The 17,875-nt window shown below is 33.7% G+C and overlaps 1 protein-coding gene across 1 annotated transcript in view; it reads right to left on the minus strand.

Annotated features, from left to right (window-relative positions):
• The window catches only part of LOC148275212 (uncharacterized), a 41,661-nt gene extending 26,305 nt beyond the window's left edge, over positions 1-15,356 (minus strand). The window contains exons 1-6 of the mRNA XM_088236005.1: positions 15,186-15,356; positions 6,317-6,494; positions 4,832-4,918; positions 4,644-4,697; positions 3,787-3,915; positions 1,472-1,704 (exon numbers count right to left, since the gene is read on the minus strand). Of these exons, the coding sequence (XP_088092131.1) occupies positions 1,472-1,704; positions 3,787-3,915; positions 4,644-4,697; positions 4,832-4,918; positions 6,317-6,482 (669 nt within the window). The 5' untranslated portion in view covers positions 6,483-6,494; positions 15,186-15,356. The remainder of the gene's footprint in view (positions 1-1,471; positions 1,705-3,786; positions 3,916-4,643; positions 4,698-4,831; positions 4,919-6,316; positions 6,495-15,185) is intronic.
• Between the last annotated feature and the right edge of the window lie 2,519 nt (positions 15,357-17,875).

A 17,875-nucleotide genomic window follows, 5' to 3' on the forward strand; every position in this document is an offset into this window, starting at 1 on the left:
GGACTTGACTACATCAATTTTGGAGTTTTCTAATAGGTACTCGAAGGAAATTGGTTGTTTTGTTCTATGAAATGACATTATTTTGCATTTTTTAATATTTAGTTCTAATTTATTAAGCTTATGAGTTTGAAACGTGATGCTGGAGTTGGATGCTACTTTCGTGGACTGCAAAACGCACAATCGTTTTCATTCTCTAAAAACTATCAGTGAGCAAAATATTGTTTACTAATGAGAATATCTAAAAAATATCCTACTTCGGACACGATGCAAGAAAGAACGAGAAGAATCTCTCAACGCTGGTAGTAACAGCGACAGTTGAGGGTAAACGAGCGAGGTGAGATCTCCTACAAAATAGACTGGCCAAATCAAAGAACTAACGAGTTCTTCATTGAACACTGTTCTCAACAAAATCGTCTTTATCAAATCTAACTAACTAGCTGAAGACGTTTCGACATTCCCAAAACTAACGATGGTGCTCGATGCAAGAAGTGAAAATCCTCATTCACGGATGAAATAAATTTCCATTTGTTGTCGGCAGTACATTCTACAAATTAATATTTTCCTCATTTTAAAAATCCCCAAGTTAATGCTCGTGTGCCAAAACCTCCTTCAGCGGATGAAGGAATATTTAAAAATACTGAAATTGAAGCCAAAGCACATTTTTTATAGTTTGTATTGAATTTTTTTTTAAATACCTCCTGATTTGATAAAAATATTGCTAAAATATCCCCATTTTCTGTGTCTCTCTGATAAATTCTTATCACATCCTGCGTCTGCATACTTCGGAAAAAGGGAAGCTAGTGTTATATAAATAACCAAAAATTTTTTTTTTTTTTTGAAATAGAAATATTTGAGTTCTTATGATTTACCCAAATATTTAATTTTGAGGGCCATTTTCAACGAGTTTTAAATAACTCACTATTAGAAATTGGAAATCGAGTTGGGGTAGAGTGGGATTCGAACCACGGACCTTTGGCCCGTGAGTCCGAGACACTAGCCACAGGACCACAACCCGATTAAATATCTCATCATCATACACGATACCGGTATCCGTTCAAATAGCAAAAGTGAAGTGCTTCATTAAAGAAACAATCGGAAAAACTTAAAAGTGAGTAAACAATTTCCATACAGTCCACAAAATTCTAATTCCCGCTGTTATCAGTGTACAATGCCTAAAAGGTATAAAGCTGACCATACATCCTTTTTGGAAAATAAAGAACTGATACGAAATAAAATGCCATGGCTAATTTGTTTCGGGGTATTTGCTAATATCTAACCCTATTTTTACGTAATAGCCTCAAAAAGGTTCAGAACCGCTGACCTAGTGCCTTGTATCCCGACAGACCACGATGATCAGCATTGACCAAAACAGAAAAAAATGTGATTAGTAAGTGATTATAAACTTATAATAAAACTTAATCATTGAAATAAAATTTTTATCACATATTTTCGAGTTGAAAAGTGAACTTACATCAGGCAACGGCCCCGTCAGTCCCGGGCCGCCGGGAGTGCCGGGTCCCCCGGGGGGGCCCGTGTCTCCCGAGGGTCCCGGGCGGCCCCCGGGCCCGCCCGCGCCCGGCGCTCCGCGCGGCCCATTGCGAGGGGGCCCGGCGCCGGCTGAGCCCCGCGCGGGCAGGGCGGCGTGCATGGGCGACTCCGGCGTCGTGGGGGGGGCGGTGGACGTCGTGGGCTTCTCGGTTGTAGCTGAGGACAAATAAAATATGTCATTAATTTATTCAGCTAATAAGCTCACAGTCTCACTGTCAAAGATCTCTGCAGAGGGATTCTGAACGCTCTCTAGGAGGTAAACGTTCCTAGCACGTAATTAGTACGTAAATTACGTGCTAGCAGCGCGTTCTCTACCCCCTTTTGGAGAGCATTTGGAATCGCGTCATTAAACCTCTTGAGAGGATTTAATTTCACCACATTTTTTTAAAAAAGTTAAACAATAATATAAATTTATATTTGACGCACTAATTTTGAGGTTATTTTTTTCATGTTTTATTCATTTATTCATATAAAGATACATATTACAAAAATAATAATAACGTATCCCTAACTTTATGAAGCCAAGAACCCTGTGTTGAGTTGGGATACAACATAAGAGAATGTAGAAAGTTGAATCATGGATATTATTATTTTTTTTTTATTATATAGAAACATAAATGCAAGAAACTGAACAAAAAGAACATAAAACTATTTAGCAAAGACAAACAAGGGCAAAACAATAATTGTATACAATATATTAAAAAAAACGAAAGACCTAAAACTTTGAGCTAAACCATGCCATATAATAATAATTATAAACAATAATTGTTGCGTTTTTGCCAAAGTGGGCTGTTATAAACATATATAATTTATCTTACTAATTTTAAGCAACCAATGTGTTGTCCATTTTGACGACAACGCAAAAATAATTTAAACAATTTTTTTTCAAGCAACTGCCATTTAGATAATCAAAAAGAGGAAACCTCAAAAATAGCATTTTATATCCTTTCAAAGCTGAAAGCTGGCGGTTGCAACATTAAATTTACGCTAGTAATCACTAATCCACACAGGTACTGGATCGGCAAGTATGTTTTTTTTTGTAGCACGTCAAGTCTGTACATTATTACAAGAATCTCCAAATAAACAAACTAGCCTCGTGATATCCGACGGAGAATTGCCTATTTAACACATATCATCTTAATCTGAACGGCACTGTAAAATTATAGTGGATTGACATTTATTAGATTCGTTTGTACCTATTTAAATTTGACAACATTTAAAAATATTTTTTTGTATAAAACTCTATAGTTAATGATTTAAATAAAAATATCAATAAAAACGCCTCGGTTAATATATTATTGAAAAAAATAAATATATTACCATTCTTATAATTTACCCAAATATTTCAATTTCGGTGACTATTTTCAACGAATTGTCATTTTGTTGAAACTCTACTACTCTTTTTTGAAATAAATTTAAATATGAATAACTAACTCCCTAGGAAGGAAATCTAGCCAGTCTGCAAGCATTTGGACATACTCAAACATTGTTGAATTGTAAATAACTCACTCTCAGAAAATGTAAATCAAGTTGGGGTTGAGTGGGGTTCGAACCTCGGACCTCTGATCCGTGAGTCCGCAATACTAGCCACGGGACCACAACCCGATTCAAATAATATAATAATACTTAACAAAAGAGATTTTAATGATAATTTTATCAAAATCAATATTTGAATTTAGCCAGTTCTCTCAGGTAAAAATCCTGCAAAAGGAAATAGAATGGAGATTAGTCGGTCTCATGGTGTACTGGTTATTGCGTTTGCCAGGCATTAAATAAATAAATAATATCATCATCATCGTTACCTTTTCGCACCTAATGGTACATAGGGCACTGCATTAGTACACTGATAGCAGCGTATCTTGATCATTTTTTTGTTACATGAAGGTAAGATGATCAGTCTTACGCTTCAGGTACCAGTCCAGGGACTATGGAATATTTTAGTGTGAAAACACCCTTTTAAATAAATATTTCACATCAACCATGTCGGGAATCGAACCCGAGACCTCTTGCATGTCAGGCTAACGCGCTGACTATTACACTACGAGGCCGACAATAATAAATAAAACAATACAATAAATATCGATCCACCTTATTGTACTTTTTCATACCGCGTTGATTTTTGCCGTGGTGTGGAATGGGCCAATCATGCGATATCACGCAATGGGCTCGTGGTTTGCACGTGCACAGCGGCCCAGTCTCCGTGAATGTACTTTAGACTAACTTGTCGTCCGAACTTACTTGTGGCACAGATATCCTTCAACCTGCACTTGACAACTCCGCCGTTGCACTTGCACTCGTTGCACTCGTTCAGGTCCCACTGCTGACCCTCGCGGTACCACAGGTCCCCCATGTGGCAAGAGAAAGGTGCTGAGAAGATAAAGACACCAATTGATCAACGATTCGCTGTTCTTTGGGATCTAACAAGTACGGCAGTGGTCTTAATTTTGAACTTACACTGTATTCCTCTACTCTCATGCGGGGAAATCATAATAAGGTTAACGTACTGACCGTTTATTGGTGTTTTCACTGCAGTGAGGGGTAAAATGAAAGCTTTAAAAGTTTCTATGTTTCTATTAGGAAAAATTACATTTTTGCTTTATTTTAAAAATTGATAGTGAATATGCAAAATTTCTGAAGGATTCATCTTTCAATACCAGAGTTCAATTTTCCCCTTTATAAATATTACCGTACCTCAGAGGCAGTCGGATGCAAATCCAGAATTTGATGAAATGACATTTCGATTTTCGTATCCAGTTTATGATCATGCCCATTGATTTTGAAGAAATGTAAGTCTTATCATGAATGAACCGATGTATTTAGATACTGAATATACAAATTAATGTTATAAATTATTAGAAATCACTTAGAGAAAGTAGATTTTTTAGGCTCGTGTTGAACATTTGACGTTTGGATTTGCATCCGTCTGCCTCTGAGGTACAGATTATTTCCTTCAAATCTGAAAGTACCTTCACGAAGATGTCATTTTAAGTTGAAGGATTGTTTTATAGCAAAATTTTTCATAGTTTCCTAAATTTATTTGATTAGTTGATAGTGTAATTAAATATTTTTAGCGTGGTATTTGAAAAAAATCTTACCGAGTCTATTGTCGGGTTCCGGAGGTGAAGTAGGCTGGGGTCTTCTCGGTCTCTCTGGAAAATATGACAATTTACTTGGTACGCTTTGATACGCTTCACTGATATTCAACACGACGAGACGGGAGAAAAAATATTTTTGCTTAAAAATTACACTATTAAATATTGGTATCGATGTGTATATAATATACCTGAAGATGGAGGAACTTCATCTGGTGTCTGTGTAGGTGTGTACCCTCGAGCTGATTCCGAAGACGGTTGTGGTGTACTGGATCTACCTAAAGGAAATACCAGAAGATATGATGTTAATATATTTTCTGAATTAACGTATTTTTGAAATTTAAAAAAAGTTTTTTTAGCTGCATTTTTTCGTTAGTTTAAACCCCTACGCTAGTAGTCGACCTTTGTAAGAAAATGCGGGGAAAGAGGATGATGAGAGTAGTGAAGAAGATATGGGTGTTCCTACCTAATTTTAAATTCTCATTTTAGCGACATGTCTTCTACAACATTTTGAGTTTGTCCAAATGTTTGTAGACAAAAGACAGAGTTTCACCCCCTAGGGAGTAATTAAGATTAATAAATTACAACAGGGACGAAGAACATTTTAGAGAAGGAAATATGTAGGTAAATATCATTGGTAGGTTTAAGTGGTCGCTTTACCCGCCCTGCCAATGACAGGTCATATTCCCTTCTTTAAAAAAAAAAACAAATCATTTATTACAAAGATGAAAGAGACTCTTGTCAAAGTAGTAAGCATTCCCCGTAAAACCCTTTCGGATACATGGAACAGATTAATATCCAGAGCGATGTTGTTCAGCATAGCGGTAGCCCTTCTAACAGGGCATAACCATCGGCAGGTTGGTCCTGTATCTCGGAGTATGAAATAATCTATGCTGACGCTGTCTTGGGTAATTATCAGGAACATACAACCCAATGCTCATCATAATCTCAGGATTATCGAACATACCGCGCAACAGTCGATAAAAATGTGTAGTCAAATACACATTCCTTCTAGTATCTAAACTGTTGTAGCTTGTAGCCAAGCCTACCTTGGAGAAACTCGGTCGGATAGAGCCAAAAATAATGCCCGCACTTCCTTATAAGGAGATATCGCGGAAGCTTCTTTCATCCTGGAAATTTGTAGACTTAGAAATTTTATATGCATATCTATGCACAATAAGTTAACATTACACATTAATTGTGATTCATATCATTAAATTAGGCTGCTTTAATGAGGAAAGTGTTTTTTATTTATTTGTTAATAGACTATTAAAATAAGCCAACATTGATTTCGTATATTTTATGTATCGTATTAACAGCGCTATGATTTTTAAAGTTTTGAATTGCTGAAATTACTCCGCGTGCGACGTATCTTTTCCGCTTCTTCTCGCCCAGTTCTACCGATTGGTCCGTTGATTTACCGTAAACCGAAAATCTTTCACAACTCTTTTATCATCGGTTGATTCATATGAACTAGTGACGTCGTTCAAAGTAGTTCGTTTTTTTTTCCCTATATTTTCAATAAACTTTGCTGTACAATGCTCTATTTTTTTACCGCGAGTGAGAAATCATTTTTTGTATCCAATTTACCGTCGCGTCGAGCTGAAGTATCTCACTGCGCAGGCGCAGGTTCTCCGCGAGACATCGGATCTTCCCGGTGACAAGTGACAACTCACCTCGGTTATTCTCGACGTCGTACTCGTCATACGTGTAGTCGGGAGGGTCATAGTCGTCATAGTTGGCGGCGTCCTCCGCCTGGCGGTGCGCCCTGCGCCGGCCCCCGGCGCCCCCGGCCGCAACCGCCACCAGCGCCGCGGCGCACGCCACGACCAGTAGGCGCATCGCACAGCGGCTCTGTGAAACATTCATGTTACATGCCATTATTGGTTGCATCAATTGGATATGTGGAGAAGAGCGGTTCTATTCCTGGTAGGGTGGACGTTAAACATTTTCTTTTAACAGATTTTCAATTTTTATTAAAAAAATAAAATTGTTTAATAAAAAAACAACAGAAATATAAAAAAAATATACACAACATTATAAAAAAAACATAAAATAAAGCAAAATCAGTTTTCCACATAAATACAATTATAAAAATCAAGTTTAGTTAGATATTAATATATGTAGAAGTTCATGTGTGCGAGTTTTTGTGTGTGAGGATACGTGGGTAAGTGAGTGGAGTGTGGTTTTGGTAGGTATGTAAATATGTGTGTGAGTATGTATGGGTTTATGGACATATGAGTGAATAGAAACATCTTAAATTTATTTATTATTTATTTTTTCTAAAGAAACAGATTTTTTTCAAATAAGAGTTTTTTAATTCTTATTTTAAAAGTGGGTTTACTGCAGTTAAATATTTTTTTTATTTTTTTTATTTGAAAATTTATTTATAAACCCTTACGGATTGTTACATTCATTTTACAAAAAAAAAAAAACATTTTTCATTCATACTCTGTTGTTCAAAATAATATTTTTTACAACTTTTGAAAAGTTTGTCTGAGTCTTTTGTTTAGTTTTGTCTGGTAGGTTATTGTATAATTTCAGTCCCTGGTTCATTAGTTTTGATTGTCCTTGTCTTGTTTTAGAAAGTTGAATATGGTATTTGTCTGATATTCTCGTATTATGTCCATGTTGACTACAATTTTGTACAAGTTTTAGTTCTTCGTCTACAATTACATTAGTGGCTAATTTATGAATAAATTTTAATGATTCTAGTTGAAAAAGTTCAGTTATATTTAATTGCTTAGTTTGTTTAAAAAGTTCTCTAGTTGCAGTTAAATAGGGAAGGTCACATACTAACTTTGATATTTTATTTTGTTGTCTTTGTAGTCTGTTTATGTCATTTTGATATCCTGCTCCCCATAGTTGTTGCGTATAACATATTTTAGTTTTTACACAGGCTTCATACATTAGAATTTTTTCCGTTTTTGGAACAAAGTTTTTGATTTTTAAAAAAAGAATCGATAATGTCGCCACTTTGCTAATTAAATTGTTGATATGAATTGTCCATGTCAATTGTCTGTCCATTGTTAGTCCTAAGTATTTAACATGTTCAATTTCTGTAAGTAGTTCATTATTTATGTAAGCATCTACTTTATGACTTTTTTTTCTAGATTCAAAATGGATAATATTGCATTTTTTTTCATTAAGTGTAAGTAAGTTTGTGTTTGTCCATTTAGTCAACATAGTTAGGTCTTTGTTTATGTCATTGTTTGTTAATACATCTGTTTGGTTTTTATAGAACAGTCCAATGTCATCGGCATACATAATATTTTTTTCCTTAAATTTTACAGTGACAAATCATTAATGTATAAAATATAATATTGGACCCAAAATAGATCCTTGGGGTACTCCAAAATTTACTGTTTGCAAAAGGTTTTTTTTTTCATTTACATGTGTATACTGCTTCCGATTTGCTAAGTATGATTTTAATAGTTTACATTCTTGAAATTTTACTCCTATGTCGTTTAATTTGTTTATCATGGTCTCAACATGAACCGTGTCAAAAGCTTTTTTTGAATCTAATATTACTCCCGTGATTAGGATCCCAGTATCCATGTTGGTTTGAATAAAATTTATTAAATTTACTAGGGCTGTTCCGGTTCCTTTTTTTTCCTGAAAGCCATGTTGATTGTAAGTTAGTATATTAAGATTTTTAACATGATCCATTAATCTCTTATGAATATATTTTTCAAATATTTTGTTGAAAACTGTTAGATTTGCAATCGGTCTGTAATTGCTATGATCTGTTTTATCACCTCCTTTATATATTGGAGTGATTCTTGCTATTTTTAATTCATCTGGACAGGCACCTTCTTTTATATGCAGATTAATCAGATTTGGTTTATTATGCTATCGCAAAATACATTATATTTATGCTATTGCAAAATACATTATAATTACGCGCCAAAAGAATCAGACGAGAGTACTGTGCATAGTTGGTGCGAACTGTAGGTACGTGGAAAAGAGATTGATTTGTGTGACGGGTGCAGTAGCCAGGTACATTAAGGGCCAACTCAGAAACCAGAACAGGACTATCAAGACGTCCATCAAGAATGTCATGTAAAATCCCATATCTAATACCAAACGACGATCCTCAAGACTAAGTATATTATGTTTATGACAAGAAGTTTTATGGTTAAGGTCCGTAAATCTGGATCTTCAATTGAGATGTCTCAAAAATGTTCGCTGAATATCCTTACCACGTGTGTAGATTACTAAGGAGACTACACAGTACGCAGAAGAGGCATATTCAAAGAGACTGCGAACGTAAGCGAAGTAAATCAATTTGATATTATCAATATCATTAAAAAATTGGCCAGTGCGGATAACAAAACCTAAGTTTCTGTGTGCCCGGTTCACTATATTTTCGATGTGGTTTTCATACCTAAGTTTTTTTTATCTAGAATCACACCAAGATCACAAACAGTTTCAACTCGTTGTATAGCTTGATTACTTATAAAATATTGATACAAAATAGGTTTGGAGCTACGTGAAAAAGAAATGAGCAAACATTAAAACAATAAAAAAAATCATGTGCAAGCGGGCGCAGCGGGACGTCAGAAGCAATACCTATAAATCTTAAAGATACTTCTGTTGACTGCATGCTTAAAATAAAATTCAATTCGCATAAGATTGACGTCTTCTGGACGAACAGAAATGAAAAATAAGCAGAGCTAGCGAGGGATTCGTCGAATTTTGACATTTTCCATATTCTATCCATTCTATTATCTTCAATGGTGGATTTAAAAATTAATAATCTTTTTTTCATTTTATTTTATTTTATTTCTTAATATACGACTCCAATAATAAGAAAATTATTTGGTCAAACAAATATTTTTAGAAAAACAATTCCCAAAAATTGAAACCCGACTCGAGAAATTGTTAAAAAAATAACATTATGCACATTAAAAGTATGACCTAAAACCTTTGCTTCTTACTATAAAGCGAGGCTTTGCGACCCCTTTGGTAGTCTTCATCCACAGATGAAAAATAGTGCCGCAGTAGAAAAAGCTTTTGGAATAACAGCATTTTGCAAAAAAATGTTAAATTGAGCAAAAGGTTAAGACATAGGCAATATCTGTTAATTGGTTTAAAAGTGAAATATTAATATACATACATTTATTATTATTATTATTTTTTTTATTATTATTTTTTTGTTTTCTTACAATAAACATAATAATAAAACAGAGTTTTAAAAAAATAAAGCACAATTACATATCAACGAAATACATATTAATAGAAAAATAGTAAACACAAAAATCCCAAAAGGCATGGCCTGTTCGTGGGTATACAAGAAAATGTTAATGTATTTTTGCTCCTCTAATAAACAATGGACAGTTATAATATACAATGTTATTATTAGAGCACACATAGGAATATGTTTATGTGAATTTCACTTGAAATAATTTGAAATTCAAGATTCAAATTAAAAACTATGAACGCACATTTTAACCCGATTCAAATGTGTTGAACAATTTTTTTAATATGTACATATTTTTGAAGGCTTATATAATGGAATTGAATCGAGCTGGAATAAATACACTATTATTATTAAGATTTAATTTAAATAGACCTATATCCATAGAAATTTGTAAAAGCGCAATTTTTCGTCGAAACATATTATTTACTCGCACATCCAAGTCTAGTATATTTATTGATTAGTTTCAAAATGATTTTAAATCAAAATGTCCCCCGAATTGTTCCTTAATCGATAAATGATTGCCCCATGTCCCACTTTCAGTTTCGTAATAAGTAATAATCCAATGTATGTAGGTATGCCGGGGCCAATGATCTATGCGTCCTATATATGAAATTGAAAGCATTCGTAGGCGCCATGCGGAAGAATGATTCGCGGCGACCGATCGTCCATTACGCAGCCTATAAATCTGCCAACTCAATTGCTTCAAATATGTATGTACAATGTACCGACTACCGACTACCGACTACCGACTGATGTGGACATCTGTCAAAACTATTCCATTAATCATACCGCTCTGAGGGACACTTTTCATCAACTAATACAGTCCTACAGAACAACTAATATTAATAGCTTACTTTGATCGATGGCTCTATATAACGACTATTTAATAGAACTTTTTTTATTGTATATCAATGCCGTATCTATTAGCAAAATAAAGGATGCATATTTATTTCATTTGTACTCAATATGATGGTGGAATTTCGTACAACACTGATCAATTAATTTATGTAGATAGAGTGGTGTAGATGCGTGTTTGAAAATGTTGGAAAAAGAATTTTACAAATATCATGCAAAGATTAAAAAAATAACGCAAGATAAACAATTCATTCCACGTATAAAAATATTGCGAGCCAATTATTATGAATGAGTTTCAGTTTTATATACTTTAAAAATATTTATTTATATTTTTATAACTAAGTAAATACATATATATTAATAGTTGAAAACTTCGATCCAATTCCATGGGACTTTTGTCTGTGTTGTTCAGCTGGTGAATTTAGGATATCAACTATCTAATATAAATATTTAATTTAATTTAATTTAATATAAATATAAATTTAATTCTAATATATCTCTATATAAATATTTTGAGTTTGTCCAATTTTTAGAGAATATAATATAGAAGTCTAGGCATCTGCAGGGCTTGTGACCTGTCATTGGCTGGTTTAAAATATTTCTCCAAAAATGTTTTTCATCTCTGTTGTAATATGTTAATATTAACAGCTCTCCAGAGAGTTGAATACAGTCCTTATCTACAAAAATTTGGACAAATTCAAAATATTGTTGATAAATCCACCTGGTCCATGAAGAAGTATAGAAATTGAAAAAAAAAAAATCAGGCCTTGCCTAGTATGTAGGTGAAATAATTCAATGAGATGAATCTCACCCGCATAAATAAAGGTTCCAGCTCTTTAACTTCACAAACATCAACAAATGAAAGAATTGAAGGAATAAAGATATTCAAATATGGGCAGAATGGTGAATGTTACACAGTGTGTAAAGTGGTTACTTTAACTAGCCAATGGCAGGTCGTAAGCCCTGTAGATGCCTATACTTCTGTATTACCTTCTCTTAAATGTTCTTCATCTCTGTTGTAATATGTTAACATTAAGTATAGTATGATATATGTGTGTGTATAAAGTATACAAATTTGTGTATGCATAAATTTGTCAAAATAGTTCGAGGAGTTTTTCTGAATGTTTTCTTGGGAAACAATTATTTTAATGATAAAATTAATACCCTTTCCGCATACGTGCACGATCTCAATAATCTATTACGTGAAGTTAAAGTGATCAGTCTAACGCTTCAGGTGCCAGTTTAGAGACAATTTAATATTGCGTTGAAGAGATATAAAAGCCCATCATCTACCCGCAGCTGTTATAAAGTTATAGGAGACTTTTTTTTAGCTGCCCTTAGAGTAAAGTTAGCTTAATTATTCCTTAGGCTATAGAAAGAGGCCAACACGTCATTCCCACTCACCGAATCCACGGGGATTTTGTTATGGAGACTATGCAGATAGTCTCTGTTTTTTTTTTTTATATTTAAAATTAAAATATACAAAAGTTACAACTAACTGATAAAATAACTGAAAAAAGAAAACAATACAAGATGTATACGCAATGACTTAAGACTTTTGTAAAACATAATTTAAAAAAATACAATTTCTACAACAAAAAATAAACAAAATGAGCATAATATATAAATACTCGTGTACTGGAAAAAAAAACACGCGTAAGCACTACAAATTTTTTTATTCATAAATACAAAGAAAATGAAATAAAAGTATTGTAATGAAATAGTATTGCTGTGAAAAATCACCTTCATAACAAATATTTCACGTCGGCCCTTCCAGGAATTTAACCCAAATACGCCAACCTGTGTAACGCTAGTAACTAGAGGGGATTCAGTTTTACCTGAGAGTAACCGTCGAGTCGAAAACATTCTTCCAGGATTATGGTTCTATTTCGCACATAAAATTGTATATTTCTTTCGCTCAGACGCGGAATGCGTTTAGAAATTAATTTAATTTATTACGTTTTAAGGGAGTACAGAAATGTTTTAATCACTTTCACTTAGTAAAATATTAGAAAATAGTCATAAAGTTTAACTTATCCTTCACAAGTTTACCTATGTAGGTACACAATTCAATTTATGGTTCTTTATTTATGAAGTACTTACTCTAATAATTGACAGCTTTGCTTTCAGATTTAATAAGTATATAAATCAAAATTGTTCACACTTCCGGATCCTGATTTCGTATTCGACAAATCGAATACGCCTGTTTTTTTTGGTGCAGCAATCTTTATAACATAACTGTTATGAAAATTGCAGTTCGTTTTGATTTAATACAAAAACGTTTACCTTGCTTCATATATTTTCATACATCTTAACATGCACGTATGACGATTATTTCGACTTTTGACATTTCCATTGTCCATTTTCAAGTTTTATTAAATTTGGTAATGCCATATCTTTCTCGGTCTTCCTCGTTTTCTGCATCCATCAAAATTCGCACCGTAAATCCTTTTAACCGTTCTTTTATAAATACAAACAATAAATCAGTTAATATGATTTAATAATAATTCCAGAAAAATGACATTTATTTACCGTATTCTGCGGACGATAAGACGCACCCCAATTTTTAGTTGAATTTTCAGAGTAAAAAAATGCGTCTTATGGTCCGAAAATTAGTAATAATTTAAAAAAATAACACGGTAGGCATAACAAACTTTAATAGCCAAAATGAAAGATTACAAATATAAATAAATTAAAACACTTAAAATAAACAACTGAAATAAACAACTAAAATAAATATAATAAAACTATCAATAAATAAATAAAATTTTTATAATATTATTTTTTTAATACGTACGTAAATAGACACGAATAAAAATAAATTTACGTTATATTGGTATCACTTAATTACCCTCGTACGAGTATTCGTATTAATTAATGATAATTCAGTGAAAGTCTCTCTGAAAGCAGAAGAACTTGTTGGAAACTCTTTTTTGGAGAAGAACAGCATTAAATATAAAAACATGGCATTATATATTGTATATTTAAATCATAAATAACTCTAAATTATAATTCTACGCTCCTCAGTACATATTGTTAAACATCTCGGGATTTAAACTCTACCATTTCTTCTAATAAACCTATTTTAAGTTACTTAATCGATTAAATGTTTCAACATATTTACCTAAATTTGTATTAATTTAATACTGGGTTTTGTTCTTAGCGACATTTCTACTTTGGGGCATTCAATAATTGGTAATTTAATGACGGATTACTTTAAGGTGCTTACAAAAAATTACGATATTTGACACCGAAACGCAAAGATCGTCAATCTGCCGATCATAAATCGAGCATATCTAAGAACTCGCGACATTTGTCATTTGTCGTCGAATAATGCCAAAATGTCCACAGGCACCTTTAGGCATCTGATCCAAAGTTCGCTATGCCACCACATAATTGACTGATTTTCACACCATGTACATACATTTAAGAGGTGATAGTCGTGATAGTCGTAATAGTCGTTGATGAAAATTAATTTCATAAAAAGATTCAATAAAATTCTCTATTTGGGTAAATTATAAGACCTCAAATATTATCTAAACATATGAAATTATTAATATAAAAATTAAATATATTTAAAAATATAAACGTGATATTTAGCTACCTAATTACGCACCTGTTCTGGGGAAGCAAAATATAATATGATGCAGCTCAATGCTTTTTTGTAATGTTTAGTACCTATCTGTCTGCTTCGTGGCCTAATAGTCGGAGCCTTCCACCACCATCCAGGAGATCTCGGTATCGATTCCTGACATGGTTGACAAGAAACATATATATGTGTGTTTCTATTTAATTTTTTAGCACAACAGGCCAGGAGCCCAATTAAGGCCCAGAACGCTCAGGTTGGAGAAAAATTATATTTTGAAAATGTGTTTTTACATTAGAAAATTTCATAGTCCCTAGACATTGGTCCTAGGAGCCTCTAGAAGCAGTTTCTAGAAGCACCTAAAGCGTATGACTGATCATCCTTTACCTTCATTTAACAAAAAAATATAGGATGCATTGCGGTTCGGACCACTGACCCCTGATTCGTGAGTCCGCTGCTCTAGCCACGGGACCGGGGCCCCGATTACAATGAAAAGTTAACTGGGTTATCTTCGACTGTCTATAAAGATAAACCGATATTTGTGTACGAAAATGAGTATATTTGCACGATTTAAAGTATCTTCGCCTGTAACCTATTGAACATGTTTAGAAGAAAAAAATGTATGCATATTCTGATTTTTATACAGAAAACTCAATTTTACTTTGTTGATACAATTGAAGATAAATGTCAACTTCCCTTTGTAATCGTGGCCCAGAACCCGATTCGTTTAGCATTTATAATAATTCATATGGTTTATTGCTCGAATCTTCGAATCTCGATTGTTTTTCGACGATAGAAAATTCGGTAAAAAATTTACATGTTAAAAATCGCAATGCAAACAATGATGATAACATGGAATACTTGGGGATAGAAAATTGTATTATATTGATTGTGGACTCACTATCAGCCGTCTTATATATCAAGTTCCTCTTCGACTTATCGAGGGTCTTCCTGCAGAAGATCAGGGGAGCAGCAGTGGCGAGCGGCAGCGGTCCTGGCAGTCGGTCCTCGCGAGCTGTGAGCTGCCGACGGCGACGGGTCTACAGCAGCGTCTGCCGTCCTGTGACCACCGCAGGATTGTATTTAACTCGCGAACACTCCGGCTATTCCTCTATATTACAATTACACTGATTAAGAAGCGGACAGATTTTTTGATCAACACATTACAACATACGAGGGATCGAATAGTTTACCCGTAAAAATATCGCATATTTACGTAGATCTTGTCGATATATGGACTCGCCAGTACCGCGTCAACTTCGTCCTAAGGCATTGAAACCAATCAGAAAACCCACGTATGTAGGTATACCTAATTGATATGGAAAATATGTCTTCTAAGGGATCAACATTCTCACTTTTCCGCAATATTATTATTTTTGACTAAAAATGAAAACTAATGGAAAACCATTTCTAATTAGTAAATTAACGCAGTAGTGTTTTCTTTATTTTTTACCTAAGTATGTTATGATATAGAAAAATGTATAAAACAACTGTGTAATATGTATAACTATATTGTTTTTGTATTATTTAATAATGTTGTAATTTGACACTGCTATGTTTATGAGAGGCATTTGTGCCGTGTACAGGTAAACATCGTTTCACGCCGGGGTTCCGTTCCGAGAGACACCGGATTAAAAAAAATCGGCGTAAAATGAACACAAATATAATGGAAGAAATACGGTTAGGTTCCGTGTCGAAATTCTAAGAACAATCTAACATGTTTATTTAATATATATCTTAAAAATATTAAAAATAAATTATAAATGTATTAATAAATACAGTGTAAGTTCCTTTACAAAAAAATAGTAATCTCTCGATAGAAATATATATTTTTTAATAATAAATCATAACTTACCAGTTCGTCGGTACTAAATTAAATTCTCACACTTTTTTGAAAAAAAAACATCCAATTTCATTTGCTTTGATTGTTGCTTCCATTCATGCAGAATCATAGCAATAATATTCTTTTAATTTTAACAATAAAGTTAAAAATATAATCATACCTTTTTATTTTTCTTAAAAACAAAACGAAAACTAACTCGGAAACAATTTCACACACACAATAGGCTGCTCGTGGTAATATAACAAAACAACGTGTAAAAGTGTGTCTGTTATTAGAATCTCGGCGCCTACTGTCGTCTGGTGTCGGCCGAACCGGGGAATCCCACGCCGGCACCAACCGGCGTAATTGTAAATCAGCGTAAATCGGACCGGCGCAAAACGACGCTTACCTGTACTCTAATAAAATAAATAAAATAAAATATAGGGAACTGCTTTGGTAGGTATCTACATCAATCGCGGTGAATCTCGATTTTTTGTTCAATGAAGGAAAGTCTGACTATGAAATATCATCATCATTATCACTCCCTTCCCGTATCTGTATCAGCATCGGTCTTGATGTGCGTGAGAAACGACTGAGATCTGAGAAAAAAAGCACATTAGAATATTTCACAGTCCCTGGACTGACACCTGAAGCGTAAGCCTGATCATCTTACCTTTATGTAACAAAAACGATCAAGATGCGCTGTAATAGGTGTACCAGTACAGTACCCTATGCACCATTAGGTGCGGAAAGTGTAAGTTCACCGTGAAAAGAAAGATTTTTTTGCCATCTGCTGGAATTTAATATACTACAACACAACAAGCCATCATGCCGTTTCCCCGTAGGGGTAGACAGAAAGGATATAACGCCATATCACTCTATATTTGCATACAGATCTCGCTTCCACTACATTCACACATCTTCTCATGCACGAACGCCGATTATTCCTACTCTCGACATCTCCATCTTCAAGTATTTGATGGACTTGATCATGCTATGTCTTTCTCGGTCTCTATCGTTTTCTGCATCCATCAACATTCGCTTCGTAGATCATTTTAGCCGTTCTTTCGCTGCCCATTCGCTCTACATGCCCAAACCAACGCAGCACTCCTTTCTCTATTCTGTCGATAATGCACGTCCTCAATTTAATATGCTACATAATAATATATGCCAAATATTATGTACCTAGTATATTAGGTAAAATTATTTATAAATATTTTTGTGGAACATCCAAAGAATATTTTGCATCAGTTTTTATCCGCCATAATTTTATTTTACTTTATTAATTTTTCCCGCCCATAAGGCTTGTTTGGGAGTTATATATAACATGAGTAAATAAACAACTTAATTAAAATAAATATTTATGAATAAATAAAAAATACAATATAAAGGGATAAAAGATAGAACAGTGTTTAGAAGTAAAGTTGGTATTAAAAAAGGAATATAAGTGTATAAACAACATAATTTTTTTAAAATACAATACAAAGAAATAAAATATAGAACTGTGTGAACTGAACATATTAGAAATATATATTTTTTAGATACTTCTATCAAGAGTGATGGGTTGTATAATATTTAAATGAGATTGATAACTTTTGTGCAGATGTAACTTTTGTAGTCTCCCTCGTAATTTGCTGCGCGCGTAGAGACAATGGGCCTGTCATACGAAATACGCACTTTGTCATATTACATCAACTCTATTCGTTCTTTTTATGGACCAAGGAATGCACTACACTGAATATTCTACAATGTAGACGTAGAGAGTGCTA

This window comes from Micrasema longulum, unplaced genomic scaffold (genome assembly GCF_059751315.1).
Source record: "Micrasema longulum isolate JH-2025_06_02 unplaced genomic scaffold, ASM5975131v1 h1tg001491l, whole genome shotgun sequence".
Lineage (NCBI taxonomy): Eukaryota > Metazoa > Arthropoda > Insecta > Trichoptera > Brachycentridae > Micrasema > Micrasema longulum.